Genomic DNA, 26295 nt, shown 5'->3' with positions numbered 1-26295 from the left:
GGTCGTATGCAGTCCTGATTGTGGCGCTCACCTGCACGGCGCCAAACACGCATACGACCATCATTGGCACCAAGGCAGAAGCGACTCTCATCGCTGAAGATGACACGTCTCCATTCGTCCCTCCATTCACGCCTGTCGCGACACCACTGGAGGCGGGATGCACGATGTTGGGGCGTGAGCGGAAGACGGCCTAACGGTGTGCGGGACCGTAGCCCAGCTTCATGGAGACGGTTGCGAATGGTCCTCGCCGATACCCCAGGAGCAACAGTGTCCCTAATTTGCTGGGAAGTGGCGGTGCGGTCCCCTACGGCACTGCGTAGGATCCTACGGTCTTGGCGTGCATCCGTGCGTCGCTGCGGTCCGGTCCCAGGTCGACGGGCACGTGCACCTTCCGCCGACCACTGGCGACAACATCGATGTACTGTGGAGACCTCACGCCCCACGTGTTGAGCAATTCGCCGGTACGTCCACCCGGCCTCCCGCATGCCCACTATACGCCCTCCCTCAAAGTCCGTCAACTGCACATACGGTTCACGTCCACGCTGTCGCGGCATGCTACCAGTGTTAAAGACTGCGATGGAGCCCCGTATGCCACGGCAAACTGGCTGACACTGACGGCGGCGGTGCAAAAATGCTGCGCAGTTAGCGCCATTCGACGGCCAACACCGCGGTTCCTGGTGTGTCCGCCGTGCCGTGCGTGTGATCATTGCTTGTACAGCCCTCTCGCAGTGTCCGGAGCAAGTATGGTGGGTCTGACACACCGGTGTCAATGTGTTCTTTTTTTCATTTCCAGGAGTGTATTTGGTTGACGTATTCCAATCTCTGTCTTCCTCTACAGTTTTTGCCCTCTACAGCTCCCTCTAGTACCATGGAAGTCATTCCCTCATGTCTTGGCAGATGTCCTATCATCCTGTCCCTTCTCCCTATCAGTGTTTTCCACATATTCCTTTCCTCTCCGATTCTGCGTAGAACCTCCTCATTCCTTACCTTACCAGTCCACCTAATTTTCAACATTCGTCCATAGCATCTCAAATGCTTCGATTCTCTTCTGTTCCGGTTTTCCCACAGTCCATGTTTCACTACCATACAATGCTGTACTCCAGATGTACATCCTCAGAAATTTCTCCCTCAAATTAAGGCGGGTATTTGATATTAGTAGACTTCTCTTGGCCAGAGATGCCTTTTTTGCCGTAGCGAGTCTGCTTTTGATGTCCTCCTTGCTCCCTCCGTCATTGGTTATTTTACTGCCTAGGTAACTGAATTCCTTAACTTCACTGACTTCGCGACCATCAATCCTGATGTTAAGTTTCTCGCTGTTCTCATTTCTACTACTTCTCATTACCTTCGTCTTTCTCCGATTCACTCTCAAACCATACTGTGTACTCATTAGACTGTTCATTCCTTTCAGCAGATCATTTAATTCCTCTTCACTTTCACTCAGCATAGCAATTTCATCAGCGAATAGTATCACTGATATCCTTTCACCTTGTATTTTAATTCCACTCCTTGAACCTTTCTTTTATTTCCATCTTTGCTTCCTCGATGTACAGATTGAAGAGTAGGGGCGAAAGGCTACAGCCTTGTCTTACACCCCTCTTAATACGAGCACTTCGTTCTTGATCGTCCACTCTTATTATTCCCTCTTGGTTGTTGTACATATTGTATATGAACTGTCTCTCCCTATGGCTTACCCCTACTTTATTCAGAATCTCGAACAGCTTGCACCATTTTATATTGTCGAACGCTTTTTCCAGGTCGACAAATCCTATGAAAGTGTCTTGATTTTTCTATAGTCTTGCTTCCATTATTAGCCGTAACGTCAGAATTGCCTCTCTCGCCTCTTTCCTTTTCCTAAAGCCAAACTGATCGTCACCTAGCGCATTCTCAATTTTCTTTTCCATTCTTCTGTATATTATTCTTGTAAGCAGCTTCGATGCATGAGCAGTTAAGCTGACTGTGCGATAATTCTCGCACTTGTCAGCTCTTGCCGTCTTCGGAATTGTGTGGATGATGCTTTTCCGAAAGTCAGATGGTATATCGCCAGACTCATATATTCTACACACCAACGTGAATAGTCGTTTTGTTGCCACTTCCCCCAATGATTTTAGAAATTCTGATGGAATGTTATCTATCCCTTCTGCCTTATTTGACCGTGAGTCCTCCAAAGCTCTTTTAAATTCCGATTCTAATATTGGATCCCCTATCTCTTCTAAATCGACTGATGTTTCTTCTTCTACCACATCCGCCAAATCTTCACCCTCATAGAGGCTTTCAATGCATACTTTCCACCTATCTGCTCTCTCCTCTGCATTTAACAGTGGAATTCCCGTTGCTCTCTTAATGTTACCACCGTTGCTTTTAATGTCGCCAAAGGTTGTTTTGACTTTCCTGTATGCTGAGTCTGTCCTTCCGACAATCATATTTTTTTCGATGTCTTCACATTTGTCCTGCAGCCATTTCGTCTTAGCTTCCCTGCACTTCCAGTTTATTTCATTCCTCAGCGATTTGTATTTCTGTATTTCTGATTTTCCCGGAACATGTTTGTACTTCCTCCTTTCATCAATCAACTGAAGTATTTCTTCTGTTACCCATGGTTTCTTCGCAGCTACCTTCTTTGTACCTATGTTTTCCTTCCCAACTTCTGTGATGGCCCTTTTTAGTGATGTCCATTCCTCTTCCACTGTACTGCCGACTGCGCTATTCCTTACTGCTGTATCTATAGCGTTAGAGAACTTCAAACGTATCTCGTCATTCCTTAGTACTTCCGTAACCCACTTCTTTGTGTATTGATTCTTCCTGACTAATGTCTTGAACTTCAGCCTACTCTTCATCACTACTATATTGTGATCTGAGTCTATATCTGCTCCTGGGTACGCCTTACAATCCAGTTTCTGATTTCGGAATCTCTGTCTGACCATGATGTAATCTAATTGAAATCTTCCCGTATCTCCCGGCCTTTTCCAAGTATACCTCCTCCTCTTTTATTCTTGAACAGGGTATTCGGTATTACTAGCTGAAACTTGTTACTGAACTCAATTAGTCTTTCTCCTCTTTCATTCCTTGTCTCCTGTAACCTTTTCTTCTACTCCTTCCCCTACAACTGCATTCCAGTCGCCCATGACTATTAGATTTTCGTCCCCCTTTACATACTGCATTACCCTTTCAATATCCTCATACACTTTCTCTATCTGTTCATCTTCAGCTTGCGACGTCGGCATGTATACCTGAACTATCGTTGTCGGTGTTGGTCTGCTGTCGATTCTGATTAGAACAACCCGGTCACTGAACTGTTCACAGTAACACACCCTCTGCCCTACCTTCCTATTCATAACGAATCCTACACCGGTTATACCATTTTCTGCTGCTGTTGATATTACCCGATACTCGTCTGACCAGAAATCGTTGTCTTCCTTCCACTTCACTTCACAGATCCCTGCTATATCTAGATTGAGCTTTTGCATTTCCCTTTTCAGATTTTCTTGTTTCCCTACCACGTTCAAGCTTCTGACATTCCACGCCCCGACTCGTAGAACGTTATCCTTTCGTTGATTATTCAATCTTTTCTCATGGTAACCTCCCCCTTGGCAGTCCCCTCCCGGAGATCCGAATGGGGGACTATTCCGGAATCTTTTGCCAATGGAGAGATCATCATGACACTTCTTCAATTACTGGCCACACGTCCTGTGGATACACGTTATGTGTCTTTAATGCAGTGGTTTCCATTGCATTCTGCATCCTCATGTTGTTTATCATTGGTGATTCTTCCGCCGTTAGGGGCAATTTCCCACCCGTAGGACAAGGTGCCCTGAACCTCTAATCGCTACTCCGCCCTCTTTGACAAAGCCGTTGGCAGAATGAGGCTGACTTTTTATGCCGGAAGTCTTCGGCCGCCAATGCTGATTATTTATCAAAATTTAGGCAGTGGCGGGGATCGAACCCGGGACCGAAGACGTTTTGATTATGAATCAAAGGCGCTACCCCTAGACCACGAGTACTAAACTCCTCCCGAACAGGCCATGAAGGCCCAACGATACCGATCGGCCGCCGTGTCATCCTCAGCCCACAGGCGTCACTGGATGCGGATATGGAGGGGCATGTGGTCAGCACACAGCTCTCTCGGCCGTATGTCAGTTTCAGAGACCGGAGCCGCTACTTCTCAATCAAGTAGCTCCTCAGTTTACCTCATAGGGGCCGAGTGCATCCCGCTTGCCAACAGCGCTCGGCAGACCGGATGGTCACCCATCCATGTGCTGGCTAAGCCTGAAAGCGCTTAACTTCGGTGATCTGACGGGAACCGGTGTTACCAGCGCGACAAGGCCGTTGGCTTAATAATAATACAGACATCGTAACGTCTGAAGAACTACCAGAAAGCTCATACCCTTAAAAAAAAACAGTCTATTCCAAGGTATATGCTCGGTAGAACTTATTCAGGCATGAACTGATGCACGCTTTGAACAGATAGTGAACAGGGTAACCTGGGTGGCGAGCCTCAATAAGAGGATGTGTCGGGGTTCGATACTGCACCTGCCTGGGTCCCCGTAGGGTTGCGTGCCACTGCCGCTGCCGCTGCCGCTGCCCAGGACGTGCCACAGGCGATGGTCCCAACCGGATGCCCACTCGTCCCGCGCGCTCCATCCGGGACTGTTGAAGGCAATTCTGTATTGAGTATATTACACACGGATACATTGCACAATTGATTGTAGACAATATCTGGGACACATTCAAAGGTGAACACTTAAACATATAAATGGAATTTATTTATTGACAAAAGAGAGTTCAGCTCCTTTCAGCGGTCAGTGTAAGAGCACGATGAAAATGGTACCAGTGATAAAAAAAGAAAGTAAAAAAAAAAACGATGGATTTACACGAGTGGGACAGAAATCGGTAGATGTCATGTACATGTACGGACAAACAAATGGTTATAACTTTAGAAGAGTTGGATGATATATTCAAGAGAAAGAGCTTCACAAATTGAGGAGGCAGTAACGCCCTCATACAAGCAATTAGTCGACTTACCACTGATTACTAAAGTTGATGGACATCCTCCCAAGAGATATCGTGCCAAATTCTGTCCAATTGGCGCCTTACATCATAATTTCCAGATATTTTGGGGCCCTGCACATAGCATTCCAAAAGTTCTTATTTGGGGAGAGATGCAGAGACCTTGTTGGTGAACGTCGGGTTTGGTCAGCACTAAGATGAACAGTAGAGACCCTTGCCGTGTGCGGGAAATGTAAACTGGAAAGTAAGCCCAGATGGCTTGCCATGAAGAGCAGTAAAATGGGGCGTAGAATATCGTTGACGTACCGCTGTACTGTAACGGTGCCGCGAAAGACAACCAAAGGGGTCCTGCAAAGGACAGAAAAGGCACCTCTGGTCACCACTCCTGGTTGTTGGACTGCTGACGGCCAACTGTCCGGTTGTGTACCACTACTGTCCGGAGCGTGTTCAGACACGATTTCGCTGGTCATCGGAGCTCATTTCGAAGCGGGATTCATCTATGAAGACAATTCTAATACAGTGAATGAGATTTCAGGACGAAGGCGTTTCTGGAGACTACCGGGATGGCGGTGGGCCAGAGATGGATCCACGCACTAACAACGTGCTCAATTTGCGAAGCTCGTTCTCTTGAATAAATCATCCTGTTGATCTGAAGTTGTAATCATTAGGTGGTCTGTACGTGTACATCACATCTACCGAGTGCCCTCTCATTCGGATAATGAATTTGTGGTGCTTCCTTTTTTTTCTTTGTCTTAGTACATTCCAGAAAGATTCATTCGATTTGTAGGCCAATATCCTCTACATGAATGACAATCCAACTTTGTGGTGAATATTAACTTGCACATAATACTAATAGTTCAGTTTGTCTCCAGCAGTGTGTTTCCGGTTCATGCGGTCACCGGTAGGGCACCTCTGCTGCAACTAGTACACCCATTCTCTCGTTCACAGCCCAGAGTGAGTGGAGACGAGATGGTGTCCACCGAGCAACAAGAAGCGTTTTGTATTCTTACTTCTGAATTACTGTCGTCTATCCTGACGTGGCCACAACGAACGTTAGTCGTAGGAAAATGAGAACTTAGATCGATAATCATAAAAGATGTGTTTGGCAGCCTTGGTAGCCTGCAATGTTTGCCAAATTAAGACAACAGGAGGTATAGTGCTCTCTATATGATACTCTCCTGGACTACTGCAGAGACGGTGTAGCAAAACGTCAAATGGGCAGATCGGAAAGTAGCCAAACTAATTACGAAGGGCTGTCCAAGAGGATCGATCTGCGGCCCCATCTTCTTGGATACAGCTGTTGAACACTTTCTGTATTTATTGGATGGGTATAATAGGGCTGAGAGTGTTTTCACGTAAGCAAATGATCAACTGGCAGTAGTTTCTGCAAAGAACAGAGCACAACCGAATACTCCACGTCATCGTGTACTAATGTAACAAATGGTTCAAATGGCTCTGAGCACTATGGGACTTAACATCTATGGTCATCAGTCCCCTAGAACTTAGAACTACTTAAACCTAACTAACCTAACGACATCACACGACACCCAGTCATCACGAGGCAGAGAAAATCCCTGACCCCGCCGGGAATCGAACCCGGGAACCCAGGCGTGGGAAGCGAGAACGCTACCGCACGACCACTAATGTAACAATAATAAACTCAAGACACTAGAAAATAAAACAGTCTACACATGTATTGACGGGAGCCCTGAGAACGGATCCTTCCACTAAATAATGGGGACACAAATATCAAACGAACAATCGTAAGACGATTTCTTCAAGTGCATGTAGTTGAGAAACTACAGTTACATGAACACTGAAAATTGACATAGACAAAGCAGAAGAAAGTGTTACAAAAACTGATAAACTAAATTCAATTGGATACAGAATACCTCTTCAAGAAATCAGAACACGCAACTAAGCTAGCTTCGAATCAGTACGTGGGTTTTCAGTACTTAGTTTGCATACAGGGGCACATAGAATAACTTTACTTACAAACAAGATATAAGTCAGACGAGGGCAGAGGACTGTCTGGCTCAAGCTATAGGGGGCGTTCGGTATCACCTCAGTGGAAGCATTGTGGTTTGTGTTTGCTACTTGGTGTATACCCGATCGATATCACCATCAGATATCGGACTACGGTGTACTGATTACGGCTGGGGAGAGTAAACCAGGTGAACACAATTACCTGTGTAGCTGCACAAACAAACCGTCAGCTTAAACTCTGACGCATACATGGCAAAGTGAATCGGCATTGATTGATAAGAGACGTGGAGTACATGATTTTCTCCCTGTTAGGAAACAAACATATGAATCCTATGCGTGATACGGTGCTTTTCCTAACTGGACACGGACCTTACCTAAGCACTTAAACGTCGTGGGTGTGGGACGGACACCAGCCTCTACATACGGGGCTGAAGATTCCCCGGTACACAGTGCTTTTCTACAGAAAAAACAGAAATTTCACGAACACTTTACATCTAGACTACGGTAAGAGAGAATCAGAAATTAATATGATAATTGGAAAAGAACAGAAATGGACCCTACTGAACACACAGACAGAGAGCTTCACCGAAGCAACGCATGAAGAGTACCTAGAAACAGGATCCGACAGCGACATGCATATATGCAGCCTCTGAATAGATTCCGTAGAAACGCTGGAACTCAGAACAATGGAGCTGATAGTGTAGTCACAATGCCGTAGTAACAAGCTGTGAGGTGTAAAATACTAGCACGTCCTTTCTGCACAAAGCATCACCGTGAATATAAGACAGTGACACAACACTGTGGTGGAGCAGTTACATCAGAGATCAACTCAAGAATCAAAAGCAGAGACTACAACAATAAAATACCAATCTGGAGTTAGTCAACTGCAATAACATGTGCTACACAAACTGTGTGCTACATTTTGTAAAGATATGAAATGGAAACCTTACGCCACTTCAATCGTAGGTAACGCAGGAGGCAAGTGCCTGTTATTCATTGGTAGGAAACTGAGAAAACTGCTTCAGTTTGCGAAGGGCACTGCTTACAAGACAGTAATGTGACCTGTTGTTGAATGTTGCTCAAGTATATGGACCCCATACGCAACAGGAATGACAAGGGACTTTGAACGTATAAAAGGCATGGCAGCACGAATGATCGGTCAGTCGCGGAAGAACTTCACGGATGCTGAGAAATCCGAACTGGCATACAGATCAACGAAGAAGTCAGCTAATGCAGTGTATGCTTACTTTAGAGGGTTTATGAACTGGTATTAAATGAGGAATCTAGATGTATACAGCAACATCATACTTATTGACTAATTACAGTACAAACCGAGGCACTTCAGCAGTCATACTCAAGTAATATGTGACATGTACTTCATCGTACTTCCGAGAATGTAGTTGTAGATGTAGAAGATTCTTCAGAGAAGGTAGCGTTGTGCGCATGTCATGCTCCCCTTCCAGTACTAACCGCGCCAGTAGCTGAGTGGTCAGCGTGACGGATTGCCGTCCTCTGGGCCCGGGTTCGATTCCCGGCTGGGTCGGAGATTTTCTCCGCTCAGGGACTGGGTGTTGTGTTGTGTTCATCATCATTTCATCCCCATCCGGCGTGCAGGTCGCCCAATGTGGCGCCGAACGTAATAAGACCTGCGATATGGCGGCCGGACCTGCCCCGCGAGGGGCCTCCCGGCCAATGACGCCAAACGCTCATTTCCATTTCCAGTACTAAATGAAAAATCCTCTTTATTTGCCTGGTGGCTAATCGGTAGATGAATTCGGTATTATTAGCCCGGAATACGACTGAACTCCACGTTGGTGGGCAACATCAGTCTCCCCTAAATCTGCAGATTACGAAGTACGTGGTTCCATAAAACTAAACAATGCTTCTTCTGACACCCTAATGTTGAAGAAAGCGTACAATACTTCCTTGTACAGGATGAACCAGAATTCTAGAGACTGGGCAACATCAGTCTCCCCTAAATCTGCAGATTACGAAGTACGTGGTTCCATAAAACTAAACAATGCTTCTTCTGACACCCTAATGTTGAAGAAAGCGTACAATACTTCCTTGTACAGGATGAACCAGAATTCTAGAGACTAAATTTCTAAAGTTGTTCAGGGATAATTTTATGTAGGCGCTCGTGGTCTCCAGAGGCTGTTTAATGTAAGTGAGATTCATTCGCTCTGTTATCCAAGTTACACATTTTTCCGTGAAAATGCCTTCACAAGAACTATATACTAGAACTACATACAATCACCAAGACGTACAACGCAAAACAGAGAATAGTGCAACAATCCTCACCCAGATGCAATAATATAGCACCGTGGTTTCCGTGGATGCGACATCACTTCAGCATAAGGTTCGTGTGCTGCTCTTCCATTGCGTTCAGTGAACCTACACTCGAGGTGCATTCGATCAAATTTTTCTCAGTAAACCTGTAAATACTAGTGTGGGTCACTGTTAATGTAAAACTAACATTGCCGGTGGAAACAAACCCGAGACAGAACCAAGCAGGTAGGAGGGTGAAGAGTAAATTTAGCATTGCTTTTGTCAGCAGCAAATACCACGAGTAAATGAGATCAAAATTGTTTCCAGGAATGACACAAAGGGAACTGCTTTTGCATTGTTAAACATATACTTTCACTACAGTTGAGATGTAAGGATAGAAGGGAGTAAGATCTCAGGCGAAATTAAGTTCTTTTGCAACGAGGGACGGCTCACTTGTACCAAAATACTCGAAGAATTTCCCTGAATGACTTCTCAAAATTTCATTTAGGAATTTCAGTTCACGTTGTATGCTACACTACCCGCCCTCTGAACTCCAACAACCCCATAGTTTACCATCTAACTTCTAATTTTGGTGCACTGCTTCGCCTGCGCCGAATCAGTCCACTAAATATACATTCACACACACTCCACAAATCCAGTTCTATCTGTGATCCCCTCATCTTTCTCTGTCTCCTTTTATTGCTTCCTTTTCATATCATGGCCCTGACATCCCTTTTGTCACCTGGTCCATTGATGTTATCTGTCATTCACTCATCCACTTACACTCTTCTTCAAAGTATAATAAATTTCCATCTTTCTTTGCGCCCAAACTTCAATCTATCCCCTGTTAACTTTATCCTTTCCAAGTGCAGGTCCTCCATTTTTTCTTGAATTTACCGTCTCTCTTTAAGGTCATCAACATTTCTGCTTCTCATTTTCTGCTTCAGAGAGAAGAACACTAGTAGTTGCATTTTCTAAAGTAATAAAAGAACCGTTTATAAAAATTCCTGATCACATGTAATCGTTCCACCTTTTTAATTATATTGTTTAGATTTAGGCTGAAGCAATACTGACAAAGCTTTCTCCTGCCGATAAGGGGCCAAGACATTAAATAACTTTTGTTGTTTTGGTCTTCAGTTCAAGACTCATTTACGTATGTAGCTTTTCGCGGTAGTCTTGCCCGCCCAAATCTCTTCATTTCTGCATAAGTACTTCAACCTGTATCTAGCTGAATCTGCTTACTTCAATCTAAAAATGATCTCCTTCAAAAATATTTACCCTCCACACTGACCTCCATTGCCAACTCTGTATTTCCATGACGCCTAAGGATGCGCCTTATTAACAAATACCTTCATATGGTCAGCTTACTCCCCAGTTCGGTTCTCTACCTCTTCTTTACCTATCTAGTCTTCAATTTCCGTAGCACTAATTTTCCGAAACTTTAATTCTGTTCTTGCTTGAAGTGTTAGCAGTCCACGTTTCACTGCTGGAGGGTGCTATATTCCATCAAATGACGACAGAAATTGGACTGTGATCATAATAAGAAACCTAGACCTCAATTGGTGATAACTATTAAAGCAAGAGGATCGACGATGTAAAATATGTGTAAATTGGGAGAGCTGGCTTAAGTTGTTTCTAGATCCCACGCTAACTACCAGACAACCATAGCCATAGCGAAACTCAAAAGGCGTTTTTGATCCTGGATTTAGTTCTAGGTAGCTGAAGCAAATTTTACCTATGTTCCTGTGTAGGAAAGTTTAAACAATTCTGTACTGAAGTGATAATGTTATATGTAACACTGACATCTGTAATATTATTTTAAGCCAGCAGGAATAATCTGCGATGTATATATGTAATATCAGAAACGCAATAACATGTTTTTCTTGTGATCAGTCTTCTGATTGTCTGACTGGTTTGATGGGGCCCGCCAAGAATTCCTCTCCTGTGCTAACCTCTTCATCTCAGAGTATCACTTGCAACCTACGTCCTCAGTCCTCAGTTACCTGCTGGATGTATTAAAATCTTTGTCTTCCTCTACAGTTTCGCAGATTCTGCGCAGAACTTCCTCATTCCCTACGTTATCAGTCAACCTAATTATAAACATTCGTCAGTAGCAACAAATCTCAAATGATTCGATTCTCTTCTGTTCCGGTTTTCCCAAAGTTCATGTTTCAGTACCATACAATACTGTTTTCCAGAGATACATTCTCAGAAATTTCTTCCTCAAATTGAGGCCGATATTTGATATTTGTAGAATTCTCTTGGCCAGGAATGCCACTTTTGCCATTGCTAGTCTGTTTTTGATGTCCTCCTTGCTCCGTCCGTCATTGATTATTTTACTGTCTAGGTAGCAGAATACCTTAACTTTATCGACTTCGTGATCATCAATCCTGACGTTAAGTTTCTCGCTGTTCTCATTTCTACTACTTCTCATTACCTTCGTCTTTCTTCGATTTACTCTCAATCCGTACTATGTACTCACTGATTGTTCATTCCTTTCAGCAGACCATGTAATTCTACTTCACTTTCACTCAGGATAGCAATGTCATCAGTGAGTCGTGTCACTGATACCCTTTCACCTTGAATTTTAATTCCAGTCATTGCTTCCTTGATGTACAGATTGAACAGTAGGGGCGAAAGGCTACATCCTTATCTTTTAATACGAGCACCTCATTCTTAGTGGTCCACTCTTATTATTCCCTCTAGGATGTTGTACATATTGTATATGACCCGCCTCTCCATATAGCTTACCCCTACTTTTTTCGGGAATTTCGAACATCTTGACCCATTTTATACTGTCGAGCGCTTTTTGCAAGTCGACAAAACCTATCAACGTGTCTTGAGTTTTCTTTAAACTTGTTTCCATTGGTAACCGCAATCTCAGAATTGCCTCTCTCGTGCCTTTACTTTTCCTAAAGCCAAACTGATCGTCATCTAGCGGATCCTCTAGTTTCTTTTCCGTTAAACTGTATATTATTCTTGCAAGCAACTTGTATGGATGATCTGCTACGCTGATTGTGCATGCAATAACATAAAAAATGGATATAATTGCTCTTTGAAGCAGCTGAAGAATCCCATTAAGACAAGTGTGATATCATACGCTGAAGAGCCTAAGAAACTCGTGTATTTGTATAGAAGAGTGTAGGGCCCGGCGAGCATACAGAAGTGCGACCACACGACGTGGCTTGGACTCGACTAATATCTGAAGTAGTGCTGGAGGGGACTAATACTTTGAAACCTGCTGCGCTGTCCATAAATCCACAAGCGTACCTGGGGTGGATCCCTTCTGAACAGCTCGTTGCAAAGTATCCCAGATATGCTCAATAATGTTCATGTCTGGGGAGTTTGGTGGCAAACGAAATTGTTTAAACTCAGAGATGTGTTCCTGGAGCCCCCCCCCCCCTCCGTCTCTGTAGCAGTTCTGGACATGTGGGGTGTCACTTTATCCTGCTGGAATTGCCCAAGTCTGAAGGAACGCACAATGGACATGAATGGATGCAGGTGATCAGATCGGATGCTTAAGCGTACGTGTCACCTATCAGAGTCGTATCTAGACGTATTAGGGTTCCCATACCACTCCAACTGCACACGCCCGACACCATTACAGAGACTCCACCAGCTTTAACATTTCCCTTCTGACATGTAGAATCCATGGATTCATGAGATTGTCTCCACAACCGTACATGCCTCTCCGCTCTATATAATTTGAAACGAGACTCGTCCGACTAGGCAACATGTTCCCCGTGGTCAACGGTCCAAACCCGGCGTCGAGGGGCCCAGGCGAGGCGAAAAACTTGTGTCGTACACTCGTCAAGGGTACACGGTTCGACCTTCTGCTCCGAAAGCCCATATCGTTGATGTTTCGTTGAATAGTTTGAATGCTGACACTTGTTGATGGCCAAGGACTCAAGTCTGCAGCAATTTCTCAGAAGCGTTGCACTTCGGCCACGTTGAATGATTGTCTTGAGTTGTCGTTGGTCCCGTTCTTGTGGGATCTCTTTTCCGGCCGCAGCGATGTCGGAGATTTGATATTTTACAAGATTCCTGATATTCACTGTACACTCGTGAAATGGTCGTACGGGAAAATTCTCACTTCATTGCTACCTCGGATATGCTGTGTCCCATCGCTCGTGTGCCGACTGTAACACCACGTTCAAACTGACTAAAATATTGATAATCTGCGATTGTAGCAGCAGTAACCGATCTAACAACAGCGGCAGGCACTTGTCGTCTTACATAGCCGTTGACGGTCACAACGCCCTATTATTGTTTTTGTATTTGAATAAGAATTCCTGCACCAGTTTCTTTGCCCCTTTAGTGTAAATAACTGACACCGTCGGGAGGAGAGCGATCAATTAATTCAATATAAAGAAAGCTTCTGGTATGAAGCTTTTTATTCCCTTGAACGCGTTTGTGTACACCAGATTACTAGTTTCAAAAAAACGTTCAAATTTGTGTGAATTTCTAAGGGACCAAACTGCTTAGGTCATCGTGCCTAGACTTACACACTACTTAAAGTAACTTATGCTAAGAACAACACACACACACAACCATATGTCGAACACTGCACATGAAAGCAACAGTTTGTCACTTAGTGCACCAAGAGACGGTTCGCTAGCGAATGACATTTCTAAAATATGAAGTAATCCTGTGGCACAAAAGTGTATAAACGTTAAGTAAATCTTTTATTAAGTAACAAAGTAAACTAATATTTCATCTGTTGTACTTGAAAATCGACCATCTCCCAGAGCATTCAAAGAACCCACCGTTATGGACGAACGATAGTAGTTTCTTCTGGTCACAACAATAAACATAACTCTTAAAAGAAAGAAGAATACTATTTCGACAGATATATAATTACAAATACAAGTTTACTGCAAAATGTCCACCCAAGGCATTTGCCGATTACTCTATACTGAAATCTTCATCACCGATTATTACTGTATTACAAAGGATACCCTGTATGTCTCATTCAAGTAAAATATGTGGCTGATAAAGAAAAAAATTATTATGCTGTTTTCTGTTTTTGAGAGATGCAAATGGGATTTTCATATGTTAGCATGAACAAGAACAAATGATTACGGTCTTAGCGTACTGCAAGTTTCGTGGCAGCGAAATCCATCATTATTCTTGTTGGCAACACTTTGTCGAGATGAGAGGCATATTTATAATTTTTTAATCACCAAATCGAAAAAAGGAAGTTACGTTATTAATTTTTTGTTTCTTTGCAGTTACGTGCCTACAGTATAGGTTAAAGAAAATGGCTCTGAGCACTATGGGACTTAACATCTATGGTCATCAGTCCCCTAGAACTTAGAACTACTTAAACCTAACTAACCTAAGGACATCACAGACATCCATGCCCGAGGCAGGATTCGAACCTGCGACCGTAGCAGTCACGCGGTTCCGGACTGAGCGCCTAGAACCGCAAGCCATCGCGCCGGCAGTATAGGTTCACGTTCAAATTCTCGCTCCACAGTATAGCAGCAGCGGTAGAGTAGTGAAGCACGTTGATGAAATAGAGTGCCCTGCATGATTACATTTTCTGCATTTTAAGGCGTCTGAGGTGGTGGAGGAGTACAGTAACAATGCATCACCATATGAGAAAATGGTTAAGTGGCTCAGAAGCTTATCGTTGAGTCAAATAAGTTCCCTCCCTCCACCATAATCTCCTGACAAGCCTCTTCTTTATTTTTCTAGGATGAAGTAACCTTGTTTTAGGCATTGCCAGAAGACAAGAAAGCGATTATCGTGATGGAGTGTTTCCTAGGCAGGCAACACGTAGAATTCCTCACGAAAGGTCTCCGTCAAGATATCATCGATGGGAAAAAGGTCTCACATTGAAGGCTGAATCTGTAAAGAAGGGCGTCCATCTAGTTTCATGATAAAAACTCGATTCTGTAGAGGTGGAAATTAAAACAGTATGAGTATATTCGGCGAGGGGAGAAAGCAGTCCCCGCGAGTGATCGTGCGTCTCTTCTGCGACTTAAATTAAAATATTATGCCGTCAATTGGCACACAGATCTAGCGTGAGATTAAGACCACTCATGTAGTTGATGCTGCTGTTGGTAGTCACTGTCCATGCCCGTGTCCGTGTCTATAGATTTCTGCCCTCTGTTCCCCTAGAGCTTTCGGTCCGTAGATTCGTGATGAATTACCAAGGGCGGTGGGGAGGGGGGGGGGGTGGAGGAGGGGTATGTGAAGCCCGCCTTTTGAAAATATTTTAATGCAGTTACCGAGCGAGTTTAAAATATTGAAAACGAGAGTTATTTTCTGTAATGTTGTCTATAATGAATTCATCTACCAGATGTTACAAATATTTTAAATTTCTCAGTCAAGCTTAACCGAAAAATTCAATCTTGGTAGCATATGTTCAATACTTTAAGGTTGAGGACCTAACTTACACATAAGTATCTCTATAAAACCGACGTAGTGGGTAAAAGCCAACAACCATTAACGAAATTTGCATTTTTAAAGTTTCTTTTAGAGTGGGCATAATGACTCCCCTTAGCAGGACATGTTTTGTAAGTGTGCTGATCTTGCTTAGAGTACGCGAAAAAATTGTTGTGTTTTCATGTTTTCATGTACTTTAAAAAGTATGCTGTTAATATAAGTCAACAAAAGTTAACGAAGATCTTTTATAGGAAAAGCATAAAGCTCCACTGCTCAGTAACAGGCGTTATGGAATATGCGTTGGTACTGCTATGGTTATTTCTCTTCAGATATGCGAACGAAACTGTGGCAAGAAGTTTACAGAACATTATGTTACGAAGCTATTCTTACACATTTCAATTTCACCATCCAACGTGAATGTCACACTCTTCTTTCGTAAATACTGCTTCGGTGTGTCGCAAATTAGAATCGTTGCATTTTTAATAAGATTTAAGTAAGGAAGTAATGTAAGAACTCATTGCTGATCTGTAGCATCATTCTTGAAGCTTTAGAATCTAATATTGTTCATTTTAATAAAAGATCATAGTTTCGCTTTTTGGATAGCTTCGTGAAAAATATACATTTGTAAGTAAGTTATACATAACTGCAACCAGTCACTTTTTTGAATAATTATGTTTTATTCCATAAACCGGTTTTCGAACCTTTTCAGGTTCATCTTCAGATGGTTTCAGGAAGTTACATCACTATTGGTAACATAATGCTGGGTGCTGGCTATGTGACAAAAAGATGGAAAAAGTTTTAATGTATCACCTTGACTATTGCTTACCTATCGATACGGATGTAAATTTAGTTTTTTACTTACTGCGACGTTATAGGCGGCTTTTTTCGATTAGTGTCCATCTGTCTGCCTCCATTTTTGATGTCCAGTTGTGATGGACATCTGTCTGCCACCATCTTTGATATCCAGTTGTGATAGACATCTGTCTACCTCCATTTTTGATGTCCAGTTATGATGGACACTAACCGAAAAAAGCCGCCTATACTGTCGCAGTAATTAAAAAACTAAACTTACATCCATATCAACAGATAAGCAATAGTCATGGCGATACATTAAAGTGTGTTCCATCTTTTTGTCATAGAGCCAGCACCCAGCATTATGCTACGAATGATGATGTAACATCCTGAAACCATTTGAAGATGAAGTTCAAAAGGTTCGAAAACCGGTTCATGAAATAAAACATAACTATTCAAGAAAGTGACTGGTTGCAGTTTTGCAGAACTTAGTTACATTTAATTTACAGTCACGTTTCTATAATAACCCGTAATGGATAAGCATAAATAAACATTTTCCTGAAAGTCAAAGTCACAACATTTCGTCGGGACTTAAATGATAATAATGCCTTTGTCTCAACTCCAAAAATGATGACAAGGGGTTAACGAAAATATGTAAGTCTCACTGAAGTACATAGGAGGCATAGCGCTGTTAATGTACTGCTCTGCGGGTCGAATTCTTTATAGCAAATCTGCTTATTTCTCCTTAATAATTTCCGATTTTATGCCGTTTTTCTCCGTCTATATCTTATGTTGCTGCTCTACTTTCGCGGACGCAGATGGATGCTCAGAATATTTTTATTTTTTTTTTTTTTTTTTGCAGAACTGGAATCAGCCCTGCGCTCACCATTCATTTTGGAACAATAATACATTGTCCAACGAATGACACGCCTGTCGAAACTCTCGATTTCCGTTACAGTTACTTCTTGGATCGTTTCGTATTTGTGTATGGGCCAGATTCGTTGTTAACTCTATGGTTCGCCCTCACGCTGCATATCAAGGTAATATACAAGAAACTATCAGCATCGATTGCGGTAATGAAACCAACCTTTACCTAGGTTTTCAGCCCAAGTAATTGAGCCTTCTTCAGAAGATGAACCTGATTCTATAATACTTATGTCTACGCGGGCATGGTCTGGAAATAAAACTGAAACAGCCTGAAGAGGCGTAGTCACATTTTAAAAATGCTCAATTACTTGAGCTGAAACCTAGGTAATGGTTGGTTTCATTACCGCAATCGAGGTTGATAGTTTCTTATATACTACATTATCACGATTGCTGACAGCAATGTTGAAAGTACTAAAATACATATGAAGGTATTCTGATGTGTTCATAGCATCAGAAACATGTTATGTGACGATTTTTAATTGAATATTGTGATGAATATTACGGTTGACATCAATCTCATACTTCATGCCCCACAGATTTCTGAATGTTTTCCGAATGTAGTGAGACAAGAGTAGTGAAAGCAGAAACAGTCACCGTCCGCTCCTTTCCACAACACGCAACAGCAGCGCGTGTCTTGCTGACGTGGCTGCTGCTGCTTCGTCGCTCCGAAAATACCACACGACGTGAAAGGCAAAAACTAGTTACCTGTCGCCAGAGTAGAAGGCAGGCAGCTCCGGTGAATGCGCCGCTGTCAGCTCGTCCTCCTGGGACCCGCTCGCGATCTTCTTCAGCGCCCGGATGCGACTCTCGAGGGACATGTCGCCGCCGCCGAACTTGCGCGGTGGAGGCTGGGCTGGCGCGGTTCTGTGTGTCTGCAGGAGCTGTCCCTGCTCTGGTTGTTGTTGTTGTTGTTGCTGCTGCTGGCGGTGGTGTTGCTGCGAGCCGTGGCCCGCACTGCTACTGCTGCCGCTGCTGCTCACAGGCTTTGTGTCAGGTAGCTGCCTGCTCGGGGCGTGCTTGGTCGCTTTCGTGCGGTGCCTCTTCTTGGGGCGCCTCTTGGCCGCGCCCGTGTGCGGCGGCCTCCTGGTGGGGTCGCCATTCCGGGGAGCCTGCTCCGGGCTGGGCAGCTCGTTCTTGCCAGCGGCCTGCGGGCGGCTGTGGTCAGACTTCTGTTCGACGCGGTGGCTCGTTACTCCTGCGCACGTCAACGACAAATAGCAAGTAGTTTCTGTCACACTAAAGAACAAATACACTGGATTTAAAAGTAAAATATGCAAACTTACGACGAAAACCCATCTTAAAGGTTTGCTAGTAGTATGGTTAATATTCGTACACATTTATTCTCAATTGCTCATTCGGAGCTGTTTACATCCAACGTAAGTCTCGGAAGCTTCATGCGGCTTCTCTCGGATGATGCTGTAGTATACAGAGAAGTTGCAGTATTGGAAAATTGTAGCGAAATGCCGTAAGATCTGCAGCGGATAGGCACTTGGTGCAGGGAGTGGCAACTGACCCTTAATATAGACAAATGTAACGTATTGCGAATACATAGAAAGATATATCCTTTATTGTTTGATTATATGACGGTGGAACAAACACTGGTAACAGTTACTTCTGTAAAATATCTGGGAGTATGCGTGCAGAACGATTTGAAGTTGAATGATCATATAAAATTAATTGTTGGTAAGGCGGGTACCAGGTTGAGATTAATTGGGAGAGTCCTTAGAAAATGTTGTCCATCAACAAAGGAGGTGGCTTACAAAACCCTCGTTCGACCTATACTTGAGTATTGCTCATCAGTGTGCGATCTGTGCCAGGTTGGGTTGGCGGAGGAGATAGAGAAGATCCAAAGAAGAGCGGCGCGTTTCATCACAGGGTTATTTGGCAAGCGTGATAGCGTTACGGAGATGTTTAGCAAACTCCAGTGGCAGACTCTGCAACAGAGGCGCTCTGCATCGCGGTGTACCTTGCTGTCCAGGTACCGAGAGGGTGCGTTTCTGGATGAGGTATCGAATATTTTGCTTCCCCCTACTTATACCTCCCGAGGAGATCACGAATGTAAAATTAGAGAGGTTCGAGCGCCCACGGAGGCTTTCCGGCAGTCGTTCTTCCCGCGAACCATACGCGACTCGAACCGGAAAGGGAGGTAATGACAGTGGCACGTAAAGTGTCCTCCGCCACACACCGTTGGGTGGCTTGCGGAGTATAAATGTAGATGTAGATGTAGAAGAATAGCCCTTTGCAACTAAAATTTAGTTCTGTTTTTAATAAAAATATTTCACTTAGCTGATTTACGTAGTAGAAAGGAAATGGCTCTGAGCACTATGGGACTTAACATCTGGGGACATCAGTCCCCTAGAACTTAGAACTACTTAAACCTAACTAACCTAAGGACATCACACACATCCATGCCCGAGGCAGGATTCGAACCTGCGACCGTAGCAGTCCCGCAGTTCCGGACTGAGCGCCTGAACCGCTAGACCACCGCGGCCAGTAGAAAGGAAATGATTATTACGTATAATTGAGCCTTGGTCGGCTCAGGTTGATGCTGTTTCTTCTTTGGCATTTTCTCACAATCGAGTGGCGTCTTATTCCTCCCTGAGTTGCTACCATAACGAGTTGCTGACTTGCCTCAATTTGTAGAAGCAACAGTGGTTATCGATACTACTACTGCTGTACCGTATATAGTATGGCCGCCATATTTCCGTGTGGTGGTGTGTGTGAGGCAGTCAGTCGGTTGCGACAGAGCAGCGAGGAAGTCTCCACAGCCCGCGGTCAGGCCGAGGCCACTGGCGGCGTGCACACGTGGTCGGATTTGTGAGGCACTAGCTGCGAGAGCTGCAAAGTTGGTGACCCACCGAACCTGGATACTGGAGTTGAGTAATCAGTTAACCTGCTATGAAACCTCAACTGCTGTGACATCTCTTCGTTCACGGAAGGTTGTTGCTTCCTGGGCCGTTCTCGCAAGCATCAACGTATGGTGTGCTGAAGTCGGCAAAATTTTGCTGCCGTCTTCCTCTATGTTGTTTAATTATTGAATTGATTGTAACTTATTATAGAAGTGTGTTTTCCTCGCTCTGTTGATGCCGTCTGGCACAGCCTTGGTGTTGTATATATATATATATATATATATATATATATATATATATATATATATATATATATACACTCCTGGAAATTGAAATAAGAACACCGTGAATTCATTGTCCCAGGAAGGGGAAACTTTATTGACACATTCCTGGGGTCAGATACATCACATGATCACACTGACAGAACCACAGGCACATAGACACAGGCAACAGAGCATGCACAATGTCGGCACTAGTACAGTGTATATCCACCTTTCGCAGCAATGCAGGCTGCTATTCTCCCATGGAGACGATCGTAGAGATGCTGGATGTAGTCCTGTGGAACGGCTTGCCATGCCATTTCCACCTGGCGCCTCAGTTGGACCAGCGTTCGTGCTGGACGTGCAGACCGCGTGAGACGCCGCTTCATCCAGTCCCAAACATGCTCAATAGGGACAGATCCGGAGATCTTGCTGGCCAGGGTAGTTGACTTACACCTTCTAGAGCACGTTGGGTGGCACGGGATACATGCGGACGTGCATTGTCCTGTTGGAACAGCAAGTTCCCTTGCCGGTCTAGGAATGGTAGAACGATGGGTTCGATGACGGTTTGGATGTACCGTGCACTATTCAGTGTCCCCTCGACGATCACCAGTGGTGTACGGCCAGTGTAGGAGATCGCTCCCCACACCATGATGCCGGGTGTTGGCCCTGTGTGCCTCGGTCGTATGCAGTCCTGATTGTGGTGCTCACCTGCACGGCGCCAAACACGCATACGACCATCATTGGCACCAAGGCAGAAGCGACTCTCATCGCTGAAGACGACACGTCTCCATTCGTCCCTCCATTCACGCCTGTCGCGACACCACTGGAGGCGGGCTGCACGATGTTGGGGCGTGAGCGGAAGACGGCCTAATGGTGTGCGGGACCGTAGCCCAGCTTCATGGAGACGGTTGCGAATGGTCCTCGCTGATACCCCAGGAGCAACAGTGTCCCTAATTTGCTGGGAAGTGGCGGTGCGGTCCCCTACGGCACTGCGTAGGATCCTACGGTCTTGGCGTGCATCCGTGCGCCGCTGCGGTCCGGTCCCAGGTCGACGGGCACGTGCACCTTCCGCCGACCACTGGCGGCAACATCGATGTACTGTGGAGACCTCACGCCCCACGTGTTGAGCAATTCGGCGGTACGTCCACCCGGCCTCCCGCATGCCCACTATACGTCCTCGCTCAAAGTCCGTCAACTGCACATACGGTTCACGTCCACGCTGTCGCGGCATGCTACCAGTGTTAAAGACTGCGATGGAGCTCCGTATGCCACGGCAAACTGGCTGACACTGACGGCGGCGGTGCACAAATGCTGCGCAGCTAGCGCCATTCGACGGCCAACACCGCTGTTCCTGGTGTGTCCGCTGTGCCGTGCGTGTGATCATTGCTTGTACAGCCCTCTCGCAGTGTCCGGAGCAAGTATGGTGGGTCTGACACACCGGTGTCAATGTGTTCTTTTTTCCATTTCCAGGAGTATATATATATATATATATATATCTTTTTAGAGTGGTTAATGTACCTTGACTATATTTAGACGCCAATTGTCAAGACTTAGTGCTGCTGGTATCTTCGCCCTCGCTGATATTTTCAGTTGTCGTGTCGTTGGTCGGGTGGAAGGCAATTGATTAGGTTTTTGGTTGGTTCTTCAGATGTCCGTAGGTCGTGTTGCCACCCGATTATTTAGTATTACACTTGGCTGCCTGTCTCACGTAAATTTATGCTGGAGTTTCCTCCCCAGGTCAACCCTTGAAACGCTTCTGAGCACCACTGTTCTGTTGTTTTGGATTGCGTTTTTTTTTAGTCTCAGGTACTGTGCGAGGCCTTCAGCCGTGTATTAATTTAGTTTGTTTTAATGTTTGGTATGTGGCCTTCAGCCAAAATTCTACATGAAATATTTTAAGATAAGGCCTTCAGCCAAATTAAAATAAAATTTGAAATATCATTTAAAATTTGAAAAATCATTTGAAAATTTGACAATTTTCCTTTCCGCCTTAATTCTGTTATCCAGGTCTTAAGCCTTGAGTTGTTTTATGTTCAGTATATGGCCTTCAGCCGAACCTTACGTGAAATATTTTAAGATAAGGCCTTCAGACGTCTTATATTAAAATTTGAAAAATCATTTGAAAACATGAAAATTTCCCTCTCTATCCTAATTTTGTTGTCCAGGCCTTAAGCCTTCAGTTGTTCTATGTTCAGTATATCACCTTCAGCCGAACTTTATGTGAAATATTTAAAGATAAGGCCTTCAACCGTCTTAAATTTAAATTTTGAAAGGTCATTTGTTTAAAACCTTTTAAAATTTTCTTACTGAAATTGTTGTTATACACGCCTTAAACCCTCAGTTCTTCTATATTGTAACTAAGGCTTTCAGCCGTGTGTATTCCTTGAGGGACTTTTAATAACTTTTGTTCTTGCCTTCAGCCGTATTATTTATGAATTTTTTAAGGGCATGTGTGATTAATGGTCTTAGCAAAAATAAAGTTTGTAATGTTTGTGCAACTGTCTTGCGAAACCAGATTTCAATAATAATTATTTGTTTATCTTCAAATATTCAGTTTCAAGTCGTTTAGCTTTATATTCATGGGGTAGACATGAACATGGAAACTCAAAAAACACGACACTTTAACATTCCTAACATGTATGGGAAACCCACTGGCATTCATAACTACTCCCAGACGTCTCTTAATGGATAAATACAGGTCCTGTGTGGTTTTCAAGCGGATCTTATATCAGTCTCAGTGAAAAATAGTTGCAGGTTTAGGTAGCGGTGATGGAGGTGGATACCGACCACAGATCCTTCTCTCCGAAGTAGACACCAAAGCTCAATAATATTGAGATCTGGTAACTGTTATGGCCACGGGAGACGCGACAATTCGTCCTCGTGCTCATAAAACCACTCCTGGACGATTTGAGCTGTGCTAAGGGTGGCTCTGTCGTCTTGGAACACAGCACAACTATTGGGGAACAGACATTGTACCCTGGGACGGACCTTACAAGTCATAATGGTCGCATAATTCTTCGCATAGTACCCACGGAAAACACGTAATATCACGATATGGGTGTCAAAATCAGGATCGACCACCCGCCTTTTTTCCCTTTTTGCACGTAAACTCCGGAAGAAATTGGAAACAGTGTGAAACGAGGCTCATCTGACCTAATGGCATTGTTCAATTATTCTACAGACCAATTTTTAGAACTTCAGCAACACGTATTCTCATCATGGGCATTTGCGTCACTCATGTGTGGTTTTGAAATTGCAGTTCGCACTGTAGTTTCCTGCTTCTGGAGCTCCGTTCATGTTGTTTTGACGCTGGCAGTGTTCATGAGTGCAGCAATGACTTTTTCAGCTGTCCTCTTTAGTGACTGCCTGTGGTGATGACTCAACTCACACTTTCGCCTACATTGTCACTTAGCGCATGCTTTTTTCCCATTTTCCAACTACGTGGTGGATTGGTTACGGAAGCACACGCCATAAGAGCAACAACACTTTTCTAAAGTTCGACAGTAGTTGCGGAATTCAATATTCAGAGATCCACAGCGTCAAAAGTGTACCGAGAGTGCCAAATTTCAGTCCCGACATCAGTTGGTAAGAGCTGATGGCAGGATTCGAATCTGGCGCAGACCCCACACAGCCATGAATGCTGGTTATCAAGAAGATACTGTGCAAGCTGGTAGTGATTCCATAAGGGTGTGCGATGTGTGTATATCAGGCTCGTCCAATCTGTGCCCCTGGAGTGCTAGCTGTCGCGATCGCCCGAGGCCAGCGAGTGTCCACCCATCGCGCCTCGCCATGCCGCTGTACGCGCGCTTCGTACGTAAGACAGACCGCCGCGCCAGCAGCGGTCAGAAGCATTGATACGACACAAAGACGTTAGTCAACAGACGTAAGGCTACAGTGGATCGACATGAATGGTCAACAGCAGCAGACAAAAAGCGGAGGGCCGGCCGCGGTGATCTCGCGGTTCTAGGCGCGCAGTCCGGAACCGCGCGACTGCTACGGTCGCAGGTTCGAATCCTGCCTCGGGCATGGATGTGTGTGATGTCCTTAGGTTAGTTAGGTTTAAGTAGTTCTAAGTTCTAGGGGACTTAGAAGTTAAGTCCCATAGTGCTCAGAGCCATTTGAACCAAAAAGCGGAGGAGCAGCACATCCGCACTATTTGAACCCGAGTAGGAAATAAAGGTTTTTTTTTGTTGTACTGCTGTCTAAAATCACGCCAAACATTTAGTATGTCATCGGAACCTCAAGTACTAAAAAGAATGCTCGACTGAACGGCACTTTAGTACCTGTTGCACAGATCAGTTCGAAAATTTATCGTAAGGAAAGGAACGCCAGTCAAAGTATTAAAAGAAAATATCAAGCCGAATTATAGTGATGTAAGTGTTTACTATCGTATGACTTTTATTATTTATAAAGATGATAAATAAAACTATATTTTATAATCTGAAATGTCATTTACCAATGTGCCAGTTATCGAACATCAGATTGTCAGCAACAAGGAACATTTGTTTTCGGTTAATTTTTATATTTTGTTTGCATTAATTCGCGTCGCACAGATATAAGAAAAAGTTTCAGGTGCGTTGCTTTTTGCCACTTTTTGAGATGCCGTCACAAATGCTCTGTCGGAGAGCAAAGTGTCATTACGAGTCATTCTCTGTTTTTGTGTATTTGTGTTTTGATGTATGGGAAGACGTATGTTGTAGTTTGATCTATGTTTGTAGTTAATTAAAACGCAAGTGTTCCAATAGATAAAAATTTAATTTGCGCCCACATTTGACTGTCTTCGCTAGCGTCTTTGACCGCTTTTCATAGGACATGGAGAAAAACGCATCTAAAACTGATATTTGTTGTTAGTATCTTATTTGGCTTTCAATGAATGAAACAATTAGTTGTTAAAATGATTAAAGTGTTTTAAAAACAGATTTCTCCAATTTAATTGTAAGAGCTTTTTTTTCTTTATTGCCGTGGTAGGAGAAGGAAACAGGTGGGAGAGGTTTGCATTCAAGCTACAAATGCTCGCTGAGAACTGTGAAAGAAGGGAAACCGTTTGCGGCTGGGAATTGCATCAAGGATTTCCTGGTCAACTCGGTGGCTTGTATTTGGCCAGCAGACCTCACGGAAAAACTTGAAAAAAAATAGCTCTTTCACTTCAAACTGTTGCTCGCCCAGTCGAAGCTATGGCCCCAGATGTGGAGCAGCAATTAACGGAGAGAGCGGAAAACTTAATTTCATTTTCTGTCGCTCTTGAAGAGTACACGGACGTTGTGGACAAAACTCAGCTCGTCATATTGATTCCGAGTGCCGACGACTACCTGCGTGTCACCGAAGAATTTCTCGACCTTATACCATTGAAAGAGACAACCATGGATTTGGATACTTTTGTAGCTGTGGAAAACATGTCCGAGTCAGTAGGTTTGAAATGGGAACGCATGACCAGTGCAACACAACGGATGGGGCTACGAGGGTTACGCACTGGATTGCTGGTTACGTCAGGTCAAAAATGGCTGAAGTCGACTGTTCCTTATTCGCGGCAATCCATTGTCTGATACACCAGGAGGCCCTTAGTGCGAAGACTGTCAACATAAGAAATGTTATGGACACAGTTGTTCCAACGGTTAATTATGTTCCCTCGCATGGACCCACACATCGCCAGTTGAAAGTATTTCTGGCAGATATCGGAGTATCCGGAGATCCCCTACTACAATTCACTCCAAAAAAAACAAAACAAAAAAACAAAAAAAATACAGAAAATGATGGCAATATCACAGAGGGTCGACATCACCCAAAACGTGACTCAAGTGTTCAAAAAGTACAAAAGG

At 44.1% G+C, this 26295-nt stretch overlaps 1 protein-coding gene across 3 annotated transcripts in view; it reads right to left on the bottom strand.

The window, feature by feature from the left end:
- Window positions 1-26295, bottom strand: part of LOC124786830 (serine/arginine repetitive matrix protein 1-like) — a 631128-nt gene that overhangs the window by 50451 nt on the left and 554382 nt on the right. For all 3 annotated transcript variants that reach the window (XM_047254293.1, XM_047254294.1, XM_047254295.1), the window contains exons 8-9: window positions 18073-18562; window positions 4525-4641 (exon numbers count right to left, since the gene is read on the bottom strand). In XM_047254293.1, coding sequence (XP_047110249.1) covers window positions 4525-4641; window positions 18073-18562 — 607 coding nt within the window. The remainder of the gene's footprint in view (window positions 1-4524; window positions 4642-18072; window positions 18563-26295) is intronic.

This window comes from Schistocerca piceifrons, chromosome 1 (genome assembly GCF_021461385.2).
Source record: "Schistocerca piceifrons isolate TAMUIC-IGC-003096 chromosome 1, iqSchPice1.1, whole genome shotgun sequence".
Taxonomy (NCBI): domain Eukaryota; kingdom Metazoa; phylum Arthropoda; class Insecta; order Orthoptera; family Acrididae; genus Schistocerca; species Schistocerca piceifrons.
The sequence above is the reverse complement of the archived record's forward strand: the minus strand, read 5'-3'. Positions and strand labels throughout refer to the sequence as shown.